Here is a 25773-nt window from a genome sequence, read left to right on the forward strand (position 1 = left end):
TTTTCTGTATAACAGTCTAAAACAGGTTCCAAATCAATTTACTTTGTGATGTCACATTAAGAAAACTTGCAAAAAATCCTCCTTCATTTGTGTCTCACATGCTCTGTTTACCAGGCACTGTAGTTCATAGTGGGCGAGTTCAGCAATATATATATGCAGTATTGTCAATTCTGGAAGCAGTGACCCAGTTTAGGTTTGGGCAGATGCTAAGTCGCAATCTACAGGCTTGTGTATCAGCAGTTTCAATGTTGATAACCACAACTCCTACAACATGTTTTTGTGTTATCATTCAAATTCTTTGAAAAATTACCAAGAAATCATGCATTCTGCCAGGGTATGTAAACCTATAGGCACAACTCTAAATGTTGTTTAGTGCTCTCGAACAGTTTTCAAGAAAGTAGGATTTTTCTGGTGGTCTATGGTGCTTCAGTATTATTTTCCTAATGTTTTACTGTTATCTGGTTATGATCCAGTGTATTATTTACTCCCACAAATTACTCCTTAAAATGTGAATAAGAACACGTCTCCAGATGTGCATAGATCAAGTTTTGTGGAGATGTAAGGAAAGTCTATGATCAGCATTTTTTTTGACTGATGGACACTATTTATTGTTTTGATACAAATGAAGGTGGCAGAATGGATGCTCATTCATCTTCATTCATATGTCTGCTTTTTTTTTCTCATAAAATGTTTTGTTTGAGTAAAACTTGAAAACTAAGAAAGTCGCAAACACACAAATACATTTGAAATCTTCTTTTCAAAAAGACACTTAATATTTTTTTTCTAATTCTGTTAATGCGTTCAGGTTCACACATCAAGCAATGCGCTTTATTTCTCATTCAACCTGCACTTCAGATGAGAAGTTCTGATTCCCCATGCTTTTGATATTGACAGGCATAGAGCATAAATAACGCTTCAAATGTGGAAGCCATGTCATAAATTCAAGGATGTTTTCACCCCCCCCCCCCTCCCCCGTCATTTATTTATGCTCCGTATTGATGTCTCATTCTCACAGAATGTATAATGTGTTTTTACTTATTTATTTTTATTTATTTATTTTTTACACCACAAAATGACAACTTTTCTCTAGTAATAAAACATCCAAAGTATTAGATATATTTCTATTGCACAATGCAGTCATTCTTATGTAAAACAACGGAGCAGGATTAATGCATGTGGATTAGGTTTTGTCTTTCTAAAGATACTGCTTCTCCAAAACATAATTACATATTTTATGATTAACTAAAAAAAACACACCAGAAAATAGATCAAAGTGGATTGCATTCATCTGACACAATACAGATAGAGTTAGCCTAAAGACAGATCTGGATGCAATATGTCTAAATCAAAAAGCATCAGTTTTTTTTATCCCAAGTGATTTGACATGGGGAAATTCATTTTTTTAACTCAATGTGCACATCCTATGTTCCATGCATAGGAAATAATCACATAATTTTATATTTTCTACTGGCTTGACTCTTCACCTTCACCAAATAACAATAATTGATAAAATCCAATTTTCCTACTGACATTGCTCTCTTCCACTACCCCCCATCTCTTTTAATTCTTCCTCCCACTTCTCTCTTGCCAAGATGACTTCCCAGTATGTCTCCCTGTCCAACAATCATAAAATCTGAAATGTTCCCTCATTACCAGTCCACATTCTTCTCTCACACTGCCTACATTCTTCATTGGTTCGTGATCAGTAGCAAATCCCCTCTCCCTTCTGGTCACGACCAGCTCCTTATTTGGGTCCTCTATCCCTTATACATGGGCAGCTCCCTCTCTGTCTCTTCTCCTAATTCTACATGATCTGCTGTCACCCCTCTCTAACTTCCATTGCTCAGTGATTATCAGTCCCTACTGTGCCTCCTCCATCACCTGTCCAAAATAAGATTTCAATCTGTTTCTCTTACCTTCAGTAGTGATTATCGGTTCCCTTGGTAGATACTTCCTGGTCTATAACTAATTCTTTGTATGGATCATGCTTAAAGTGGTTCTAAAGGCTCAAGGTTTTTACCTTTAATCAGGAGACAGAGGGGCAAGGGTGGGCCACAGCTCTGTGTGTGAATAGACAAGGGTACCCCAATAGAATACTTGAGTACACCAAAGTAAGCTTCTTTCTCCGGGGGCACTTGGCAGGAGGGAGGGGCTAGGAGCGTAAGCAGGGGACCCAAGAAGAGGAGTATCTGGGCTGCTCTGTGCAAAACCACTGCACAAAGCTCGTAAGTATAACATGTTTGTTATTAAAAAATAAATAACAATAAAATAAAACAGGACTTTAATATCACTTCAAGGCAAGTTTCAAACCAATATAAATCTGCTCTCCAAAAATACCATTCCTGTCTCCTCATTGCAAAGCAGACCGATTTTATCACTCTCAGTAACACTTGCTCATCCAGTCCCGTAAAATCTTCTCTACCTTTAACTCTCTACTCTGTCCTCCACTGCCTCCACCCACTAACTCAATAACTGCCCAGGAGATCACCAATAACATAAAAAATAAGATTGATACAATCTGAGAGGAGATCTCACAATGTTCAGATACCTCCCCACTTAACACCTCATGTCCACAGGTGCAATCATTATTTCCCTAATTCAACCCTGCTACTATTGACAAGGTTGCTAAACTTTTTTCTAATGCCCAACTAACCATCTGTCCTCTGGATCCTGCTTCCTCGCAAATGCTATAATCACCCTCTGGTTCTATTCTACACTCTCTAACTCACAACGTCAACTCTTCTCTCTTCTGGCACCTTCTCCAACTCTCTAAAACATGCACTAGTCACCCCATCCTTAAAAAGCCCTCACTGGACCCAATCAATCTTAACAACCTATGTCCCATCTCCTTACTCCCCTTTGCCTCCAAACTCCTTGAACTTCTGGTCTACAATGACTTAGTGACCATCTGACTGAGAACCAACTTCTTGATCCCCTTCAGTCCAGATTTCTCCATTAACACTCCACCGAAACGGCTCTCTTTAAACTCACAAATCACCTACTAAAGGTTTAACCAACAGATACTAATGTATTACTGTACTACTTCTGGACCTCTCTGCTGCCTTTCACACAATGGACCACCCCCTCCTCCTCAACTCCTTTGGTCTCCATGACTGTACTCTTTGCTAGTTCTCATTGTTCCTTACATCTCTACTTCCTCCTCTCTTCTTCCCTTCTCCATGGGGGTCCCCCAAGGTTCTTGGACCTCTTCTATAGTGATGGACGAACTTCCGACGGGACGTTTTCGCGAACGCGGACCGCGAACGCGGCCGATAGTTAGGGAACCGGAACGTTCGCGGCGGGCCCCATTGACTTCAATGGGAGGTGAACTTCGTAAACCTACAGGTCAAATTTGCAGCCACAAAATAATTAATAGCTGTGCAAACATAGTCCCACCACATGGCCAATGACATAACACATGTATGAGGTGAATCTGGGATCGACAACTACAAGCATTCTTTTTTTATATGGGAAATTGTTGTGACAATTCAGGACTGTGGAGCGCATGAAGGCAATGGAGGAGAGGGAAGGTCAGGGTAGGCAAAGAGGGTGCAGGAGATGATCACCAGCAGCATGACATACAGCAATGACACCTGCACCGTGATAGAGTCATCTGACAACAGCACCGTGATAAGAGAGCACTGACATCAGCAGCGTGACATAAAGCACTAACACCAGCACCGTGATATACAGCACTGACAGCAGCACCGTGATAGAGAGCACTGACATCAGCAGCGTGACATACAGCAATGACACCTGCACCGTGATAGAGTCATCTGACAACAGCACCGTGATAGAGAGCACTGACATCAGCAGTGTGACATAAACCGTGATATACAGCACTGACAGCAGCACCGTGATAGAGAGCACTGACATCAGCATCGTGACATAAAGCACTAACACCAGCACCGTCATATACAGCACTGACAGCAGCACCGTGATAGAGAGTACTGACATCAGCACCGTGATATACAGCACTGACACCTGCACTGTAAGCAGCCCCAGGAGGAAGTCAGCATAGCACAGGGATGGTGGGAGCCCCTCATAATGAGCATAGCACAGGGATGGTGGGAGCCCCTCATAATGAGCATAGCACAGGGATGGTGGGAGCCCCTCATAATGAGCATAGCACAGGGATGGTGGGAGCCCCTCATAATAAGCAGCCCCAGGAGGATGTAAGCATAGCACAGGGATGGTGGGAGCCCCTCATAATAAGCAGCCCCAGGAGGATGTCAGCATAGCACAGGGATGGTGGGAGCCCCTCATAATAAGCAGCCCCAGGAGGATGTCAGCATAGCACAGGGATGGTGGAAGCCCCTCATAATAAGCAGCCCCAGGAGGATGTCAGCATAGCACAGGGATGGTGGGAGCCCCTCATAATAAGCATCCCCAGGAGGAAGTCAGCACATCACAGGGATGGTGGGAGCCCCTCATAATGAGCATAGCACAGGGATGGTGGGAGCACCTCAAAATATGCACAGCAGAGGTACAGCCCCAGGAGGAAGTCAGCACAGCACAGGGATGGTGGGAGCCCTTCATAATATGCACAGCAGAGGTACAGCCCCAGGAGGATGTCAGCACAGCACAGGGATGGTGGGAGCCCCTCATAATAAGCAGCCCCAGTAGAAATATGACACCGCTCAACCTCTTCAAAGAGGAGGGTATGGGCATATAGTACAGTGTGCTTTTTTTGGACAAGGAAGTGAGCCAAATGAAGAAAGAAGGTCTCTGTGCTCGATAAAAAAAATTGTTTATAGACATATACATGGTCTACTGGTCACATGTGTTGAATTCCTCCAAGATCCATGCCTCATTCATTTTTAGAAATGTGAGGTAGTTAACACTGTCGTGAGCTAGGCGAGTACGCTTATCGGTCACGATCCCCCCTGCTGCACTGAACGTCCTTTTGGACAGGACACTGGATGAGGGGCAAGCCAACAGTTCGATTGCAAATTGGGCAAGCTCTGGCCAGAGGTCAAGCCTGCCCACCCAGTAGTCCAGGGGTTCATCACTCCTCAGAGCGTCCACATCGGCCGTTAACCCGATGTAGTCGGACACCTGACGGTCTAGGCGTTCCCTGATGCTGGATCCGGATGACACCTGTCGATGGGTCGGCTGAAAGAATGTCCGAAGTCACCAACACATCTTCAAACCGGCCTGTTCTTGCAGGCGCTGTTGGATTGGTACCCGCAACTACTTCTCTGGGAGTGGGAATTGCTCCTCTGCCAGCGCACGCAAAGGCAGAATGCAGCATTTCTCGAAGCAAGGCCTGGAAGTGCTCCATTCTGCCAGCCCTCTGTGACGGCAGTAACATTTCCACCATTTTGTGTTTGTACCGGGGGTCTAAGTACGTTGCCACCCAGTACTGGTCCTTGACGCTTATGCTTTTTATACGAGGGTCCCTATTAAAACATTGGAGCATGAAGGCCCCCATTTGCACTAAAGTGGAAGCGGTGTGGTGGCCTGGCTCCTGCTCATCATCCAGGATAATGTCGTCCTCTTCATTCTCCTCTCCCCATCCACGCACAACAGGGATCCCAGAAAGGTTTAAAGCATGCTCTTCTTGCTCCTCCTCATCCGCCCCAGCACCATCCTCCTCTGACTCCTCTTCAGACTCCTGTTGTTGACTTGTCTCAGATAGAGTAGCCCCCCCTGGGAATTCATCCAGCATTGCGACTTCCTCATCTTCCCGCTCCTGCTCCTCCACAGCTGGATCAATGACACGATGCAATGCACGCTTCATAAAGAAGGCATAAGGTACCATGTCACTGATGGCGCCATGGCTGCGACTGACCAGTTTGGTGATTTCCTCAAATGGGCACAGAAGTCTGCAATGTTTCGCGCATGAGCAGCCACTGGCGTGGTGAAAAAAAACCCAGCTCCCCAGAACCTGTTCTGCCGCACAGTTCATACAGGTAGACGTTAACTGCACGTTTCTGCTGGAGCAGCCTATCAAGCATATAGAAGGTTGAGTTCCATCGCGTCGGGCAATCGCAAATAAGACGTCTGACCGGCAGATTGTGTCGCCGCTGAATGTCAGCAAGACGAGCCATGGCTGTGTAAGATCTTCTGAAATGTGCCGAGATTTTCCTTGCCTGCCGCAAGATGTCCTGGACCCCAGGGTATTTGACAATGAATCGCTGCACGACCAAGTTTAAGACATGTGCCATGCATGGCACGTGCATCATTTTGCCCTGTTTCAATTCGCTAAGCAGATTGGCACCGTTGTCACACACCACTTTACCAACTGGCAAATTGAGAGGTGTTAGCCACTGATCTGCCTGTGAACTGCAAAGCTGAAAGGAGTGCCTGGCCAGTGTGGCTCTTGGCTTCCAGGCACAACAGACGCAGCATGGCATGGCAACGTCTCACCTGGCATGTCAAATAGGTTCTGGGGAGCTTGGGCGGCGCAGCGGAAGAGACGCTAGCAGCGGAAAAGGAGGAGTCAGCTGAGGAGGACAGGGAGGAGGATGGAGTAGGAGGAGCAGGAGAAGAAGAGTCAGGCCTGCATGCAATCCGTGGCGGTAAAACCAAATCTACACGGGTGCCACGGGTTACATGCTTGACGGCCGTCAGAAGGTTCACCCAGTGGGCAGTAAAAGTGATATACCTTCCCTGCCTGTGTTTGCTAGACCACGTGTCTGTGGTCAGATGTATCTTGGCACCGACACTGTGTGCCAGAGATACATTCACTTGCCGCTGAACATGGCCATATAGCTCTGGGATGCCCTTCTCTGAGAAATACTTCCTTTATGGGACCTTCCATTGTGGTGTTCCAATGGCCACAAATTTGCGAAAGGCCTCCGAGTCCACCAGTTTATATGGCAGTAGTTGGCGGGCTATGAGTTCTGACAAGCCAGCCGTCAACCGTTGGGAAAGAGGGTTATCCGGCGTCATCATTTTTTTATGCTCGAACATTAGGCCCACGGAAGCCTGCCTTTTTGCAGAAAAACGTGAGCTTGGCGTGATGGAAGGTGGAGTGGAGGACAATTGTGAGGAGAGAGGAGAAGGAGAAGCAGAAGACGAGGCTGGACGGTGAGAGCCTGGAGTGTGGCTTTGTGTGTTCCGTTGCTCCCAAACGGCTCGGTGATGGCTGCTCATGTGTCTTCTTAAGGCGGTCATCCCTAAGTGAGTTTTGGTCTTACCGCGACTAATGCGTTGTCTGCAAAGATTGCAGATGGCAACGCTATTGTCAGCAGCGGACACGTTAAAAAAAGCCCACACTGCGGAGCCATGTGCCGGTATCCTGGGAGCGCCAGATGTGTACATGGTTGATGACTCGCTCCTGATACATTTGCAGTCTGCTTTGTCCCTCCTGTGCAATGTAAGTTATTCCTGCTTCTCCTCCCTATCTTCTGGTCCATATCTCCCTCTGAACTCCCCTCCTCTTCCTCTCTTGTGGGCACCCACGTGACATCACTAGACACGTCATCGTCGACGTCACCTTCCCCACCGCTATAAGTAGAGATCTCGGAGTAGGCACCGGGGACCAACCTCCTCCTTGGGCTGATCTGGGTACTGTCGTCAGACTGCTGAGTAGCGGTTGTTGCTACCTCCTCTTCCTGATCCAATACCAAGAGTGGCTGCGCATCAGAAATGTCTTGATATGGATCAGAAAATAATTCCTGTGACTCAAGCGGAAGGTATGTGGTGGTGGTGTTGTTGGTGGTAGTGTCTTTGGGGGTGCACATAGCAGAGAGTGAAGAAGAGGGTGCAGATCGAGAGGATGAGGAGGGTGCAGAAGAGTAAGGCTGAGTGAGCCACTCAACCAAGTCTGGTGCGTCCTTTAAAGTAATTGAACGCACCTTCTGCAACTTCCCACCTTGGCTCAAGCCTGTTGCTCCTGCCCTACCCCTACCACCCCTGCGGAAGGGCCTGCCTCTTCCTCTGCCTGTCATTTTTTAAATGACCCTGTGACAAAACTCTCAGTCCCTATACCGATGAAGGACTGCTGCAGTATAGGGCAGCGGTCAGCAGTAGTGCACCTCAACCCTATGTACTGTAGTACCCTATACCTTACCAGTCCTTATAAGGACCTTTGTGGAACAAGTAGGTTGTGTGAGTGATTAGCAGACTGTACGTCAGTCCCTATACCGATGAAAGACTGCTGCAGTATAGGGCTGCGGTCAGCAGTAGTGCACCTCAACCATATGTATTGTGGACATATACCAGTCCTTATAGAATGGCAGACTGTACCTCACTCAACCCTCTGTACCTCACTCAACCCTATGTACTGTAGCACTCTAGACAGACCAAGTTACCAGTCCTTATAAGGACCTTTGTGGTACAAGTAGGTTGTGTGTGAGTGATTAGCAGACTGTACGTCAGTGCCTATACCAATGAAGGACTGCTGAAGTATTGGGCAGCAGTCAGCAGTAGTGCACCTCAACCCTATGTATTGTGGACCTATACCAGTCCGTATAGAATGGCAGACTGTACCTCACTCAACCCTATGTACTGTAGCACCCTAGACAGACCAAGTTACCAGTCCTTATAAGGACCTTTGTGGAACAAGTAGGTTGTGTGTGAGTGATTAGCAGACTGTACGTCAGTCCCTATACTGATGAAGGACTGCTGCAGTATAGGGCAGCGGTCAGCAGTAGTGCACCTCAACCCTATGTATTGTGGACCTATACCAGTCCTTATAGAATAGCAGACTGTACCTCACTCAACCCTATGTACTGTAGTACCCTATACCTTACCAGTCCTTATAAGGACCTTTGTGGAACAAGTAGGTTGTGTGTGAGTGATTAGCAGACTGTACCTCAGTCCCTATACCGATGAAGGAGTGCTGCAGTATAGGGCAGCGGTCAGCAGTAGTGCACCTCAACCCTATGTATTGTGGACCTATACCAGTCCTTATAGAATAAGAGACTGTACCACACTCAACCCTATGTACTGTAGTGCCCTATACCTTACCAGTCCTTATAAGGACCTTTGTGGAACAAGTAGGTTGTGTGTGAGTGATACGCAGACTGTACGTCAGTCCCTATACCGATGAAGGACTGCTGCAGTATAGGGCAGCGGTCAGCAGTAGTGCAACTTTCCACTTTGGCTCAAGCCTGTTGCTCCTGCCCTACCCCTACCACCCCTGCGGAAGGACCTGCCTCTTCCTCTGCCTGTCATTTTTTAAATGACCCTGTGACAAAACTCTCAGTCCCTATACCGATGAAGGACTGCTGCAGTATAGGGCAGCAGTCAGCAGTAGTGCACCTCAACCCTATGTATTGTGGACCTATACCAGTCCTTATAGAATAGCAGACTGTACCTCACTCAACCCTATGTACTGTAGTACCCTATACCTTACCAGTCCTTATAAGGAGCTTTGTGGAACAAGTAGGTTGTGAATGATTAGCAGACTGCAGCAGAAGGGCAGCAGTCAAGTATAATATTCTTTCTATATTTGGAAGAAAGAATATTATACGTGTACAAGCCTATTACCATACCACTGATACCAGTCCTGAAAAAAACCTTTGTGGACCTAATATAGTAACAGCTACTGATTAAACTGACCCTCACTGCCTCACACACTGCTTCCTGCCTGTCCCTATATAAACTGACAAAACAGAGGCTACTGGAACAATAACTGGAATAGCACTTTTGTGGACCTGATAGTAACAGCTAATGATGATGACTAAACTGACTGTCCCTACAGCAGACACACCGTCCTGTCCCTTTCTCTAAACTGACAAAAGACACTCAGGCTGCTGCAACAATCACTAGCACTGCACTGCCTATCCTGAACTACACCTAACACCTATACCAGTCCTGAAAAGAACTTTTGTGTACCAAATAGCTAGCGATTTGGGTCACTGTAATCTCTCCCTGCACCACACAGCAACCTCTCCCTATAGTGACAGAAGAAAGAATGTAAAATGGCTGCCGGATCGGGTCTATTTATAAATTATGGGGAATGTCCAAGTGTCCATGTGCTGTAATGTCTCAATTGGATGTCCTGTACCCCATGATGGATGTGTCATCATAGGTCAAAGTTCTTTTACACAGTAAACGCGGAAGTCCGCCGGGCGAACGGCGCCAATAGTCCGCCGAACGGGCGGACCGCGAACAGCCGAAATTGGTCAGACTTTCCGACGGAAAATGTATAATTGGATCTTGTTGTCAGAAAATCCGATCATGTGTGGGCTCCATCAGACTTTTTCCATCGGAATTTGCGACACACAAAGTTTGAGAGCAGGATCTAAAATTTTCCGACAACAAAATTTGATCGTTTAAATTCTGATCGCGTGTAGACAATTCAGACGGACAAAGTGCCGCGTATGCTCAGAATAAATTATGAGACAAAAGCTATTGGCTACTGGCCCGTTTATAGTCCCGTCGTTCGTGTTCTACGTCACCGTGTTCTGAACGATCAGATTTTCTGACAACTTTGTGCGACCATGTTTATGCAAGACAAGTTTGGGCCAAAACCCATCGTAAAAAATCTGACAGATTTTGTTGTAGGAATGTCCAACCGTGTGTACAGGACATTAGTATCTCCCAATGGTCAATGGTACCCAATGGTAAAAAAGATTAAAGGGAACCTACAAATACTGAGTGTGTATAAATACTGTATGTCAAGCGTTAGTAATGTACATATAAACAATGCTGGTTTTGGTAGATTTGCCAGAACACCCATTTGAAAATGAACACACATGTATGCCTGAATGCATGCTGCTTTTTTTTAAACATTACCTGCAGATTGCTTATCTCGCATGTTGCTTAACTGACATGTACTAAAAGGCCTTTAAATCTATGGCCATTGGATACACTTTCATTTTAAAACATTAGGATTGTAATACCAATACTAACAATAATTATTTATGAAAATCTAATATATGAAAACTTGAAAAATTTCCTTTCATGTAGTGAGTTCTACCTATCTGCTGATCATCTCTTTCTACAACTCATTGGATTCCCTGCATGCTTTGCAGCTCCACACCTGATTATTACTTTCAATTTTATTGGACTACATATCCCAAGGTACCTTGCTGTCTGCAAGTTGTGATTTCTGTGCTGACTCCACCTCCTGAAACTACTTTCAACATCTTTTTAGTCCAGAGACAGGCTCTGTGAATGCTGTGACACAGCAGTGCCTATCAACAAGGCATAGTGAATACATGTCACAGAAATCAAGTAAATGAGTGGGGATCTTTACAAATTTAATATCATTCCAAGTAATAAGAGTATTCTAGAAAAAAATTGAAATACCACCTAAAATTGAATATAGGATTTTGCCCTTTGACCATATATATGCTTTAAGTGATAATAAATAAAAATGTAGTATCCGTAGTATCCATGTAGTACATTTAGGAGCAAGTTGTTACATTATTGATAAATGGACACAGAAAAGACAAAACAATACTACCAATGACTAGAGGAGATTATAACCGCTAGTATGTTATTTGACTTCAGGTGGTTGTACCGGTGTAATGGCTGCAGCCGCAAGCATCACCCTGGTACTATTTTTTACTCTCTTGTAATAGAAATCATTGCACCTAACTAGCCACCCAATTGCTATTACAAGCAGTGGGAGGGGACATGCGTGCATCGGTCCCACGCTCAGGCAAAAAGCGATCGTTTCACACATGTAAGATATCGCTGAGAAAGGTCAGACCATGGGCAATAATGCTAGCCCTAGTCCTCCTCTGTAAATCCAAAGTGGAAAACTGTAAAGGCTTTTACAGCATAGTGAAATTTGCGTGCACATTCGTAATTTTAAAGTATGACATGTATTTACTCAGCATAGCATCTTTTATGTTTTACAAGAAATTGGGCTATGTATTTTTTTTCCATTAAAATTCAAAAAAGTGTATTTGATCCCAAAAAATGCATTTGAAACACCGCCGCGCTAAAACCAAGTGACATAAAAAAATGCAAAACCCACCAATTTATTCTCTAGGACCTCTGCTTTCAAAAAAATGTATAATGTTTGAGGGTTCTGATTAATTTTCTATAAAAAAAACAAAACAAAATCAGATTGTTAAATGTAGGCAAAAGTGCCAGAAAAGGCCTGCTTTTCAAGTGCGTAAACCTGCTCTCAAAAAAATTATGGAGGTTGCCAGATTGTAGCCAGAACTGCTACAATGCTATTTGCCTGACTTTCTTGCAGGTGAATTGGCTTAATGCTACCTGGGTCAATAGACTGTAATGAGTATATTGTTAAAAAAAATCTGAAACACTTTTTAACCCTCATTTTAATATGCATGTTTTGAGCTACATAGCTGGAAAAGTAGAGATGTCAGAAACAGCCAAACATAATACATTTTCTAGAAGAAGACAAGCAACGGCTATCCCATGCTTAACAGGGTCATTCTAAAATCTACATTTAGAAAAACTTTTTTAGATGAAAATGTAGAAAAGTCTTACATAGGATATGGGTACAGTATACTACTATATTGTTTCAAAAAAGAGTCAGATGACGTTTTTAAAAGGGTAAAATTATAGAAAAAACTGGTTCACGATTTACAATATAAGGCGTTTTTGTTTTCATCTAGATCAGAATTCTCTATGCGGCATAAAGTGTTTTTTTTTTCACAGCTTCAGCACCAAGGGGGTAAATACTATTTTACAACACAAAAAACAGCATGGTTTCTCCCTCTCAATGTTCAACAGCCCCACCATACCAGACATTAAGGGTTGTTATCACCTAAGAAAGGAGGTGACAAACGTGATATTTGGAAATCATCCCTTCAGAATTGGGAAAGGGTTTTAAAGGAGTTCCTGAAAATACAGGGTTCGTATCTCAAATTACCATAGCTAGATAGGTTAAAGGGATCTTAAGCATCCCCCACCTACCTGCCCCCCCCTCCATGGAGGGCAAGTAGGTAGTCACCCCCTCCTGAATGAATTGGTTTTAGTCTTGACAGAAGAAGGGGGAATGCACTCCCCTTTGCTCACTGATTAAACTCCAATTTTTGGACAGTCAGATTTACCACAGTGGCAGTGGTTTTATGTGCCCAGAAAACTCTGTGGATGGAGTCCTCCTTGTTTCCCATGATGTCATCGCCTGTACATTAAATATACTACATAGTTAGGTTACCTTTTTTAACAGTAAAAAAAAGTAAAAAAATAGCCATGGAAGTGATGAACCTCTATTTAAGCACAGACTCAGCTCTCTCTAGAGATGAAAAGAATACACACCTTCAAAGCAAAGAACCAATGAATAATTTGAATGTTGTGCATACATGCGCAAATTGGCAAATATTGGATGGATTTCAAGCTAAATCTACATTTACTAAGTAATAAATAGCATAAATAGAAAAATAAAGTATTTTTCCATTGACAGATGTTGGGTAAACTGTATTTGATGAAATTATCACATGGGTAAATCTTGTTTAACCGCTTCTGGACAACCCACCACAAATATATTGCATCAGGGCTGCCTGGTTGTGCAAAATCACGTACCTGTATGTGATTTTGTGCCTGCGGTGTAGAGGGTCGTCTGCAGGAGTACAGCTCCCTCTGTGATTGGACACAGCAGGAGCCAACCAGCGGGTCTGGTGGCCACAAAGGCCGCCGCAACCCACTGATCATTCTCTGGAGAGACAGAGCATCAGTGTGCCCATATAAACAAGGCAAACCGCTAATCTGTCAGGGAGCAAAAGAGAGATCTTGTGTTTCAGCTAAGCTGAAACACAATCTCTCTTTTCCTGCAGTGTATCCCCCACACAGTTAGAAAGCACCTCCCAGGCACACACTTAACCCCTTTATTGCCCCTGGTGTTAACCACTTCCCTGTCAGTGTCATTTATACCGGGACAGTGCATTTTGTTAGCATTGATCACAGTGTCACTGGTCTCCATAAAGTGTCACTTAGTGTCCAATTTGCTTGCCGCAATGTCGCAGTCCCTCTAAAAATCACTGATCGCTGCCATTAAAAAAACAATAAAAAAATTAAAAATCCCTAAATATATCCCATAGTTTTTGGATGCTATAACTTTTAACAAACTAATCAATACACGCTCATTGGGATTTCTCTGGCCTAAATTTATGAAGAATTTTTTACATTTTTTAATTAAAAAAAGTAAAAAATATAATTTTTTATTCAAAATTGTCACTCTTTTTTGTTTATAGTGCATAAAATAAAAATAACAGAGGCGATCAAATACCATCAAAATAAATCTCTGTTTGTGGGAAAAAACGGACATCAATTTTATTTGGGTACAGCGTCGCACAACCGTGCAATTGTCAGTTAAAGCAACGAAGTGTCGTATCGCAAAAAAAAAAAATGGTCTGTTCAGGAAGTGGGTAAAACCTCCAGGAGCTGAAGTGGTTAAAAAATGTTTAAAACCACTATGATAAATGGAATGAATGTGGAAAAAAATAAAATAAAAATAAGTAAATGTCCTATCTAACTTTCTCTGTCAATCTCAAATCATTGCCACGATTGGTCCTCCAACTATGTTTCTGTTCTTTTTTATGCATGGATAATGATCCAAAATATCCATTGGCACTGTCCAAGATTTCAAACTTTCTAACACTTTTTTTACATTTTATTAGATCTAATTTCAGTCAAATATAGGTTTTAGTGCCTGTTAGTAATCTCTGGTATTTAACAAATTTTAAATGTTCCACTCAAACCTTGGGATCAAAGACACCTATAAGGGAATACTTATTAAGGTTACCAAAAGATATACTAGGTTAAAGGTCTAAGATAATATGCTTAGGCGTGCATTTCACTAAGTTCAGAATTAAGATGCAAGATGTTGACATATTAGGAAGCATCTGTCTGCGGTAAGAGGTACAAAGCTAAGAAAGGACTGGTTACGCAAGAATATGGTCAGTCAGCAGATGTTGAAATGACGAAATAACTATCAGAAGACTGTATTTCACCTTTGACTTAGATAATGTCATGAGTTTAAGAAAAATGTCGATGTATGTATGAATTACCTGATTGGCTAAACCACAGGGCTGTCCTTTAGCTCAAACTAAATAAAACTGCTGTGTGTGCTTCAATATACACATTCATTATTCACGTACAATCGTGTGTATGTGTAATGTTTTGTCCACCGGTGAAAGGGACCTCCGCTCTTCCATCCTAGCCTAGGCTACCAGGGGTTACTTACAGAAGACGAGCAACCTAACAGTTTTGGTACCAGAAAAGTGGGGTCATCTTGCGGCAGGTAAGTCACTTTACTCCTTTTTGCCTAAAAGGTGAATGGTGTGAATACTTACTCTGTCCAGATGGTCGCCATGAACTTAGTTTAATTTAAAAGAAGTAACTGTGCCTTCGCGGTGGACTAGGCTGGTCCCTCGGGAGGTTAAAAGGGCTCGCAAGGAATTTATAGGTTTAGGGGAGTCCGACTAGGTTGGTCTGACTTAAAACTATTGGTGATAGTATTTTTAACACGGGAAGTAGTAGATTACGCCCGTGACAAAGGGATTGGTGGAGTGGACGCCCATTTGAAAAAAAAAATTTTTTTTTAAAAAAAGTGCACTATAAATTGATAAATGTATTGCAATACGGTTATGTCATGTCTTAAAGTATATTAAGAATATGTCTGTTTCTCTCTAGGTACACGTGTAAGTATATAGAGTATAAGTTTTAATATAGAGTATAAGGAAAATAATTGTTGTTGTTTAAATAAGTGCAGAGTATGAGGAGCCCTCTTGTAGTGACATAGCATCCGCCTGCCCCCATTGCACGTTAGGTCTACTCTTCCTAAGAATAGATGACAAGTGGATTTTACTGACCACCAGACCAGGGGGGTTCTCTTGCAGACTTGGTGTAAGAGGGGTATATCCCGCCACCAGGAAAAATTTACCCTTTATCGTATATTAAGGGTGAATCTTCATAGTTTTATATAAGTCCATCTGCCCCAAAAAAGATCAGGGATCCTACTCCCAGACCAGAAACCGGATTGTTGGACAAACCGGGTGTTATCACCTGTGTCCTGCCACTAGACACACACTGCCCAGACTACTAGATGGGGAATTCTGCAGCAACCCAAGCCATGGCCACCCCATCACCCTATGAATTTGTCAGTAATATGATCCCTGGCCCCCAGGTAGAACCATTTTGGACACAAGTCCGAGAAAGGTGTCAGCAATTGGGGATACATGACCCAGGGCCATATGGTCCTTGTACTGAGGAAGACTGGCAAGAAGTCAGTAAAATTTGTCAGGTACATAAGCATTCTTATCCTCCCTGCAAAGGGGCTGACCCACAATACATGAAGGATTGTTTCTGTGCATGGAACAAATGCCTTGGAAAATATAGGCAATTGTGGACAGCAAGGACATTGGAAATCCCAGTGCCCTTATAGGACTGGACAGATTAGAGCAAGAGGCAGAGGCAGGGGATTTAACCCCCAGACCCGCCCACAGTATCCCCGTTATCTGCCATACCAGAACCCTCGTCAACCACTACCCCAATATCCTACACAGCCACAAATAATGCACCGAGGGAAACTCTGTTGGTATTAATGGGACACCTGTCACCCATCCCATCACTCCACCACTGACTGTAGCCACTCCAGAAGGACAGAAATTATGTACCCAAACTTTTGCCGTCTTGTCCTCATGCCCTGTGCCCCTTATGGGACGGGACCTCTTGGCACAACTGTGTATTACCATTAAGTTTAATAAAGAAGGTTCCCTTACCGCTAGTTCACCATTATGTGACTTACATGGCCCTAAGCGACATGCACACAAAGGGTTCCCAAAAAGACATGCACACAGGAGTTTCTTTCTAATGATACCTTCCTCCCTTGACCATCACACAATTTGGGCAGAAAACAAAGGTAGTGTGGGCTTTATTAATTGCACACCATATGCACCCCAAATGCGGTCAGATGCAGGGATACAATATCAAAAACAGTATCCCCTACCCCCAGAGAAAGTCAAAGGCATCTCCCCTCAAATTAATGATTACATATCGAAAGGTATCCTGAGACCAATCATCAGTCCCTGGAACACACCCATTTACCCTGTAAAGAAGGCCAGTGGCGAGTGGAGACTCGTCCAAGACCTCAGAGCAGTAAACAAACAAGTGATTCCCCTCCCACCCCTAGTCTCAGACATCACTTTTATTTTCTCATGCATACCGGCAGACTCTCTATGCTACACAGTAATTGATTTAGCGAATGCTTTCTTTAGCATTCCCATTGCAGAGGAAGCCCAACCTATGTTTGCTTTCTCCTGGGCCGGGGGCCAACTAACCTGGCAAGGGTATGTAGACAGTCCAGCCGCCTTCTCTATGGTACTCAACGAGACTGTCAAGTCTTGGACATCTGAGCGAGGGTCGGTACTGATACAGTATGTGGACGACTTGCTCCTGTGCAGTCAAACTGCTGAAGATTGTGCGGTCGATTCAACATCACTGTTGGGACACCTAGCCCGAGCTGGACACCTCGCCTCCAGGAAGAGGGTGCAATGGTGCCAGTCCCAGGTTGAATACTTAGGTTGTATCCTTAGAGAAGGAACAAGGCTGGTGTCACCTAAACGTGCCGCAGCCCTACAAGCTCTTAGTCCGCCAAAAGACAAGGCCGCCCTACTCTCATTTTTGGGTGCAATTGTATATTGCCGCCAATGGATCCCTGACTGTTCTCATTATGATAGTATCCTAAGAGAGGCTACTGGCTCGACAGCCCCTAAATTAATAGATTGGACTGAAGACAGACTACAAGCTTTTCAAGCTCTATTAAACAGTCTGTCAAATGCTCCCGCCCTAGGGTTGGTAGACTATGGTAAAGCTTTTCAACTATACTGTGTAGTCTCGGGGACCTCTTTTGCCGCGGTTTTGACACAACAGCATGGAACAGGCTACCGCCCTGTCTCCTACCTATCTAAAAAAAACTCCCCATCCAAGTACAGGGAATGCCATTCTGTCTCCAAAATCTTGCTGCCTGTGCAATGGCTGTACAAGATGCAAACAAATTAGTGCTAGGTCACCCATTGACTCTCTATACCACTCATTCAGTCACGCATCTTATTCAGAACATGAATACCCAACATATGACCTCGCAAAGACTTAGTGGTTATGAGATAACACTGATGAACACTGATAACCTCACACTCAAATATGTGCCTGCCAGCAACCCCGCTGTGCGCCTTTTGCATTCCATGTTGCGTTTACCACATGACCCAGACATTATACATGACTGTTCGGAAAAGGTTGCTGCTATTACCAGTCCCAGACCTGATCTCACTGACACCCCTATCTCAGGTGCAGAGGATGTTTTCGTTGACGGTAGCTGCTCACGTCCCTCTGACTCCACCTTTTTAACCGGTTATGCAGTTGTTCAACTACCAGACATCGTACTGGAGGCAAAATCATTACCTCCCTCTTCAGCCCAGGTAGCAGAGTTAGAAGCCCTCACTAGGGCCTGCATTCTATTCACCGGTAAAGAGGTGAACGTCTACACAGACAGTAGATATGCTTTTGGAGTGGTGCATGATTTTTGGTGTGATATGGGCCAATAGAGGTTTTAAAACAGCAGACAACAAAATAATTGCCAACTCCACACAGATTAGTGCTCTCCTCCAAGCCATTCTTCTTCCAAAAAAGGTAGCCATAATTAAAGTAAAGGCACACTCCTCTGACAGCAGTCGTGTTTCAAAAGGGAATGCTCTTGCTGACAGAGAAGCTAAAAGAGCTGCTGCCTTTTCCCCTAACCCACCTGCCCCCACAACAATGTTTTTCAAGGAACACTTCGCAGCACCTAACTTTAAAACTGTCATAGCACAGATGCAATCAATGGCCACAGAAGATGATGTCCATTTTTGGACAAAGGAAGGATTGACCAAAGACCCTGAAGGTCTTTGGTCAAAAGAGGGGAAGATCCACATGCAAGAACAAAACTATCACCCTTTGAGGTCCTCATGGGAATCCCCGCAAACATAGAATTACCCCCATTAGACCAAGACACTGATATTGACATTTATTCCCAACAGGAAATGTACGTGAAAAACCTGGTAAGTATGCTTCATGAAATGAACGAACAAGTTTCTGTCACCTTTTTCCCTCTTCCCACAGAACCAACGCATCCCTTCATCCCTGGGGATAAAGTGCTGATCAAACAATTAGCACAAAGAAAGAGTATCGGACCGGCTTTCTCAGGACCATGGAAGGTGGAAAAGGTATCCAGGACCGCAGTGTTAACAGACCTAGGAAACACCTGGATCCACGCCAGCCGTCTTAAAAAGTGTCCCCAGCTTCCCTCGACTCCAGAGCCCCTGGCAGTGACAGAGAGCAGCAACTCCCAAGAACAAGATCTACAAGAAGTTCAGAGAGGCATAGAACAAATTTCCCTGGAAGATCCCACACCCCCTCAAAAGGACAAAACAGAGCCAACAACTGCCGGGATGAGAAACGAAGAAGAAGAACAGAACTCTTAGATAACAAATAATCAGAACTTTAAAAAACAAAGATGCTTTCTCCATCAGTGTCAGGGAAGGCCTTGTGCCTCTTATGCTGTATTACCCTAGTAGTGTTCCTACCAACCTGGTTGATAGCCAACTGTATATATCATCCAGGAGACTTAGGTCTATTAAAAGGGATATGTGGACCACCTAAGATGAATAATACCCCCGGCCAAAGACATAGTAGAAGTATTGTACCCGTTAATGAGTCACCTAAGGGACTGACTAACAAGATGTTACTACTAAAATTCAAATATAGCTATGCTCAAAAATCTGGTTTTGAGAAATGCTGGATTTGCAGCAAGCTACATCCCAGTACAGCTAGAATCCCTCTCATGGCAGTCCCCTTGAATTTTACCCCCCTCCTTAATGGAACACCCCCTATCGTCCTAACGAATGTTACTAGGACCCTTCCAAATAAAACCCTCACTTTCCAAATTATAGGTAGAAGCCACTTCCCAGACTGGTGTTTCCGACTGGGAAACACCACAGATGGAGCCGAGGTTTGCAAACAAGCAAAACTTAACATTTCAATGACATCGTTTAACAGTCCTTCTTTCTTCCATACTTCAGATCCCACCCTAAATGCCACCTTTTTAGACTTTCTTAGCTCCAGTACCAAGACTACAATACACCAATTAATGTCAATTCTGGTGCTCTCTGGCCTTTCTGATACTCTTAGGAACGTGTTCCATAAACGACCCCTAGCTCTAGGAAATACCATATATATATGCTGCGGCAAACTCTGTCACCCCTGGATCCCAACCAAACCCCAGGGGTGGTGTTACCTTGCAGCCCTGGTTCCTATCATGGGGGTATTAGGGGATAACAAGGGAAGTCACCTCCTTGAAGCCAGCATGCATCCTAGATATCCCCTTAGACACCGTAATAAACGAGAATTGTTTTTAGAAAAAGATATGGCCTGGGCATGGTTCCCTTCCTGGACAGGGTGGGGAATTGACCTAATGAAAAGATTAAATAATTACACTGGCATAATTGATGAGATTCTGGAGGAAAATTCTGATGACATAACCAAACTAAATCTAGAAACTAGGGCAATTAGGAAGCAACTAGAACTACATGAGTTGGCTATAGAAAGTATGAGTGCAGCCCTTACTGGCCTCTGTGAGACTACTGAGGATTATGAGTGCTGTACCTGGATTCATAATACCAGCATCGAAGTCCCAGACTACTATGACGTTATTGCCCAACACAGGGAAGAGGTAAATAAACTACAGAAAGAGGCAAGGAACATAGGAAAAAACTGGGATCCCTTCTCGAGCAGTTTTAGTTTTGGGGGATTAATATCTTGGCTCCGAAATGCTGCCATGACAATTGTCACTGTGATTCTCTTCATTCTATTTCTATATGCCTGTTATAAGATAATCAAATGTTTATGTAAAAAGGGAAACACGGTCGCTCCGAAGGATCTGAAACTCACTTCCATTGTTAAGGATCCAACGGTATGGTATAGAAACCAAGAGCACAAGGGTTCGGAGTATGAAGCCTGTGCTATTAAATTAGAAAAGGAATGATCATTATGTAAATCACAGAATGATCAAAGGAAGGATTATAAGGGAATACTTATTAAGGTTACCAAAAGATATACTAGGTTAAAGGTCTAAGATAATATGCTTAGGCGTGCATTTCACTAAGTTCAGAATTAAGATGCAAGATGTTGACATATTAGGAAGCATCTGTCTGCGGTAAGAGGTACAAAGCTAAGAAAGGACTGGTTACGCAAGAATATGGTCAGTCAGCAGATGTTGAAATGACGAAATAACTATCAGAAGACTGTATTTCACCTTTGACTTAGATAATGTCATGAGTTTAAGAAAAATGTCGATGTATGTATGAATTACCTGATTGGCTAAACCACAGGGCTGTCCTTTAGCTCAAACTAAATAAAACTGCTGTGTGTGCTTCAATATACACATTCATTATTCACGTACAATCGTGTGTATGTGTAATGTTTTGTCCACCGGTGAAAGGGACCTCCGCTCTTCCATCCTAGCCTAGGCTACCAGGGGTTACTTACAGAAGACGAGCAACCTAACAACACCTACATTCCAGGATTTTTTTTTTTTTTTAAATAGCCAGAAAGTGGACTTTAAAGGTGTCATAACATTTTGTGTATATCATATTTTTTTTATTATACTCCATCATTACAAACATGTAGATACAAACAAATGTTAAAATCAAACAAGGCATATACAGTAATATACAAATTCTTATGTTGTTGACAAATGCTCATCACTTGTCATGTTTCGCCAATCAGCTTCTTCTGGAGCTGCAAAGCATTATATGTATTGTTACAACTATAAATATGTATTAGGGCATCGTTTTTCTTACACTTTTAAAAAAAAAAACACAATATAAATTTCCCCAAAAAAGGAGAAGAAAAAAAAAAACATGCTCAAATAACAAAATCAGTATACAAATCAACCACGCTGTGACGGATGATGCAACAAAGGAACTCTTACCATTAAAATGTAAGAGATTGACAGCCTTTGCAAGGAGTCACTAAAGTTCATGCATAGAAGGAACCAGCTCCATCAGTAATAGTAGACCATAGGGGGAACAAATGGAAACCAGGATGATCCTTCCATAAGATTATACTTCAATAGGGAGCCCCCTCCCGTCTAGTCCTATCTATGGTGAGTTCTACTCTATTTGGAAGATGGAATGCCTATGTTATTTAATTGAACCAGTACCCCATGAGGATTTTGTTTGGGGAATCTTATATACATTTTTTCTTCCTTTTCATTTAGATTATGGGACTATTATTACCCTGAGTTGGGGATGTCTTTATTGCCTGGTAAATAGGCCCTAAACCTAGCAAAAGTTTCAAGGAATGCACAAGTGTCATTATAAGGGTTCTAGTGGGGTATAATAAAATATGACACCAAGTCCCTTTTCTTGCTATTTTAAAAATAGTAATCTCTGGTGTTTAACACCACTGCAGGACCTTTCTTATTGCCCATTGTTAAGGTAGCCTCCTGTTTTATTTGCTCAATGCCTTTCATTTCCTTTTATTCAGATTATTATATCTTGGAAAAGGATCCTATGATTATTATTGTAGTCACATTTTTCACAATGAATTTTTGAAAACACATCAAGGTTTCAACTTCAAATTTTATCATCCTATAACACAGAGTTCTACTTTTATCTTGTACTGGTGTACTATTTTAACATAAAATATTCTCACAAACTGCAAACAGGACTTCTTATGGCTTTCTTTTAATGATGGCTTTCTACATGCCACTCTTCCATAAAGGCCAGATTTGTGGAGTGCACATCCTGTGGACAGATTCTCCCACCTGAGCTGTGGATCTCTGCAGCTCCTCCACAGTTACCATGGGCCTCTTGGCTGCTTCTCTGATTAATGCTCTCCTTGCCCATCCTGTCAGTTTATGTTGACAGCCATGTATTGGTAGGTTTGCAGTTGTGCCATACTCTACATTTTCGGATGACAGATTGAACAGAGCTCCGTGAGATGTTCAAAGCTTGGAATATTTTTTTATAACCTAACCCTGCTTTAAACTTTTCCCCAAGAAGGCGTTCGACAGACTGGCCTGGGACTACATGGGAGCAGTTTTGAAACGTATAGGTATCCAAGACCGAATGTTTAACTCAATAATGTCCCTATATACAACACCTGTGGCTAGGGTCCGGGTTAATGGCCATCTGTCGGACGCCTTCTCCATAACCAATGGGACTAGACAGGGATGCCCACTCTCCCCTATCCTTTTTGTGCTAACCCTGGAACCACTCTTGAACTGCCTCAGAAACAATGAGAACGTCAAGGGAATACCCATAGCAAAGCACACTTATAAGCTCACAGCGTTTGCTGATGACATTTTACTCTCCCTTAGCGAGCCCCATATCTCAATCCCAAACTTACTAAAAGATTTTAAACTCTTCCAACATCTTTCGAACTTCAAAATCAACCTTTCCAAATCCCACGCCCTTAATGTGACCATTCCACAGAAGTTGGTCACGCAATGCGAAACTAACTTCCCCTTCCAATGGCGACATGATGCAATCAAATATCTAGAAATCTACCTTACAACAAACCTTTCAGATCTTTTCGCCAAAAACTACCTACCCATTCTCAAGACTATAGCTGAGGATCTCAAACGATGGAACAAACCACAATTCTCTTGGTTTGGTCGTGCAGCTATCCTGAAAATGAATATTCTTCCCCGTATCTTATATATCCTTCAAACTGTCCCCATAAAACTCCCCTCATCCTTCTTTCTATCGTTCAAAAGGCTTTCTACAAAATTTCTATGGAAACACAAACCTCCGAGAATCGCATATGACACCCTTACGTGGCCGAAACCAAAAGGGGGTATAGGACTCCCAGATCTCAAAAAATATTATTGGGCCTGCCATCTCGCTAGAATAGTTGACTGGACTTTTCACGACCGTAGTAAAGATTGGGTCAGATTAGAGAACTCACTGTCCCCCTATCCACTACGATCAGCTCCTTGGCTGTCGCGCGAACACATCCCCCCCACACTAAAGAAACATCCTCTCATTGACCCAACGCTCTGCTCCTTTAAGGAAACTTGTAAAAACTTGCGCATCTCCTCTGCTCCAGGACCCTTAACTCCTATAAGACTTAACCTGGCCTTCCCTCCTGGTATGTCTGCACAGTTCTTATCACAGCACTGGCAACTTCCAGATGTACTTGCACACCAATTTTTCCAAAATGGTTCTCTCTTAGATCGCCTTGCGTTGGTACTCTCCCATACCGAAAATCCCCTCCCATTATGGACCTACTTTCAAATCCGCCACTTCCTACAAGGGATCAACCGCGACTCCTCCATCACAAGACCATTAACCCCATTTGAACGTCTATGCTCCCAATCCAGCCCCCAACAACATTTGATCTCCAAAATATACACCATGCTATTTGAAGATATCTCTCCTAAGGAAGGGAAAGCACCCAAGTCATGGGAGCGGGAAACACAAATAGACTTGACAGATGACCAATGGGAACGTATATTCACGATTACTCAGAAATGGATGGGGGAGTGGCCGGATGTGCAAGGGGCGGAGGGCGTGTGTGGAGATGTGAGTGAGGCGCTGATGAGCTCTCTCCCCGTGTCTCCGATGCTCCGCAATTAGCGGCCGGGAAGATGCAACAGCTGAGCGACTGAAAAGAGTGGAGCGAGGCGGGAGGCGGGTAAGGAGACAGAGCGGAAACAGCGAGGAGACAGCGGAGATTTTGGAACCCGGCGAGGGGAGCCGAGGTTTTCCGAAACCCACCGGAAATTACCGAGCCCCGCCGAAGTACGCCGAACCAACATGGAAGCCATACGAGTGACTCCTGCAGGACGCGCTATGGTCAGGCACTGAGCAACACGTGGAGAGTGGTGAGAGGAATTGTGAAAGGCTTTTTGTGAGGAGGAAATCACGAAACCTAAAAAGCCCTGAGGTATGTGAAGGGGTACTGGGTGGACTGGATGGAGGCAGTGGAGCCAGGACAACTAATAGCGCTTGCGGTGAAAAGGGATACCTGACTTCTCCATTCCAGACTCCAGACCCAGCTGCTCAGTGGTAAGAAGACTTGCATATGTGCAAACCATAGCGGTGTATCAAGGAAATTTCCCACTCACATATTGAGAGGATAGATATCTCACTATCTCCAAGTACCCCAAGGTGGTCAATAACGGATAACCAGAGAGTACAAGGTCTATGTGAATGTTAGAACTGTTGGGGTTTTTCTTTTTTTTGCTTGAAAACGCATAAGTGAGGTATACCCTGTTTGTGAATATATCGGTAAAATGTCACGATTTTAATGAAGGAGAAATGATTGAGCTCGGCTGGATGTATAACTAGTTAAAACAACCCCAGCACACGGGACCCTCCCCCCCCTCCCCTATTATAGCCCCCCCCCCTCTTTTTTTTTTTTTTTTTTTTTTTTTTTTTTTCTCCTAGCCCTCATCTTGGGTGTTAAAGAAATATTTACCCTATTTTTTCAAGGACCTTCGGACCATAAATATTGGTCTTTGTCTGTTTTCTTTTTTTTTTCTTCTTTTTTTTGCCCAACTCCATTTTGCTGTAACTGGGCTGCCTTACTGATTAAAGCCCCCACCCTGGTGGTGACTCTGGTGGTGGTCTTGGTGGTAACCTTGAATAAAAGATGTCCAGGCGCCGTGGAGAGGAACAGGTGCTAGTGGAGAGCGAAGGGGCACAACATCCTCGCTCCTCAAAAGAAAAGAACTCACAAGTAGCACAAGCAGCCGCCGCAAAATTAGAGCGATATACTCGCACACTAGGCCAGTCCCCAACAAAGGGAGAGCATGTGACATCACTGGGTCAACCTGTACAAGCAAAGCTGCAACAGGGGGGCGCAGTGGATAGAAAGAGCCAAGGTCAACCTTCAGCATTAAACAGTACT

General features: G+C 43.6%; 1 protein-coding gene across 1 annotated transcript; it reads left to right on the top strand.

Moving 5' to 3' along the window:
• Positions 1-14602: 14602 nt before the first annotated feature.
• On the top strand, positions 14603-21293 carry LOC143982653 (uncharacterized). The gene is made up of 2 exons (XM_077481551.1): positions 14603-15121; positions 18976-21293. The coding sequence occupies exon 2, from the start codon at positions 19370-19372 to the stop codon at positions 20894-20896; it is 1527 nt and encodes a 508-aa protein (XP_077337677.1). The 5' UTR covers positions 14603-15121; positions 18976-19369; the 3' UTR covers positions 20897-21293.
• The last annotated feature ends 4480 nt before the right edge of the window (positions 21294-25773 follow it).

This window comes from Lithobates pipiens, unplaced genomic scaffold, assembly GCF_037356315.1.
Source record: "Lithobates pipiens isolate NorthernLeopardFrog02 unplaced genomic scaffold, aLitPip1_a1.2 Scaffold_16, whole genome shotgun sequence".
Taxonomy (NCBI): Eukaryota; Metazoa; Chordata; class Amphibia; order Anura; family Ranidae; genus Lithobates; species Lithobates pipiens.

Bases quoted from the DNA above. Each gene is read 5' to 3' on its own strand.
- LOC143982653 (XM_077481551.1), top strand. From the start codon at position 19,370: ATGCTTTCTCCATCAGTGTCAGGGAAGGCCTTGTGCCTCTTATGCTGT.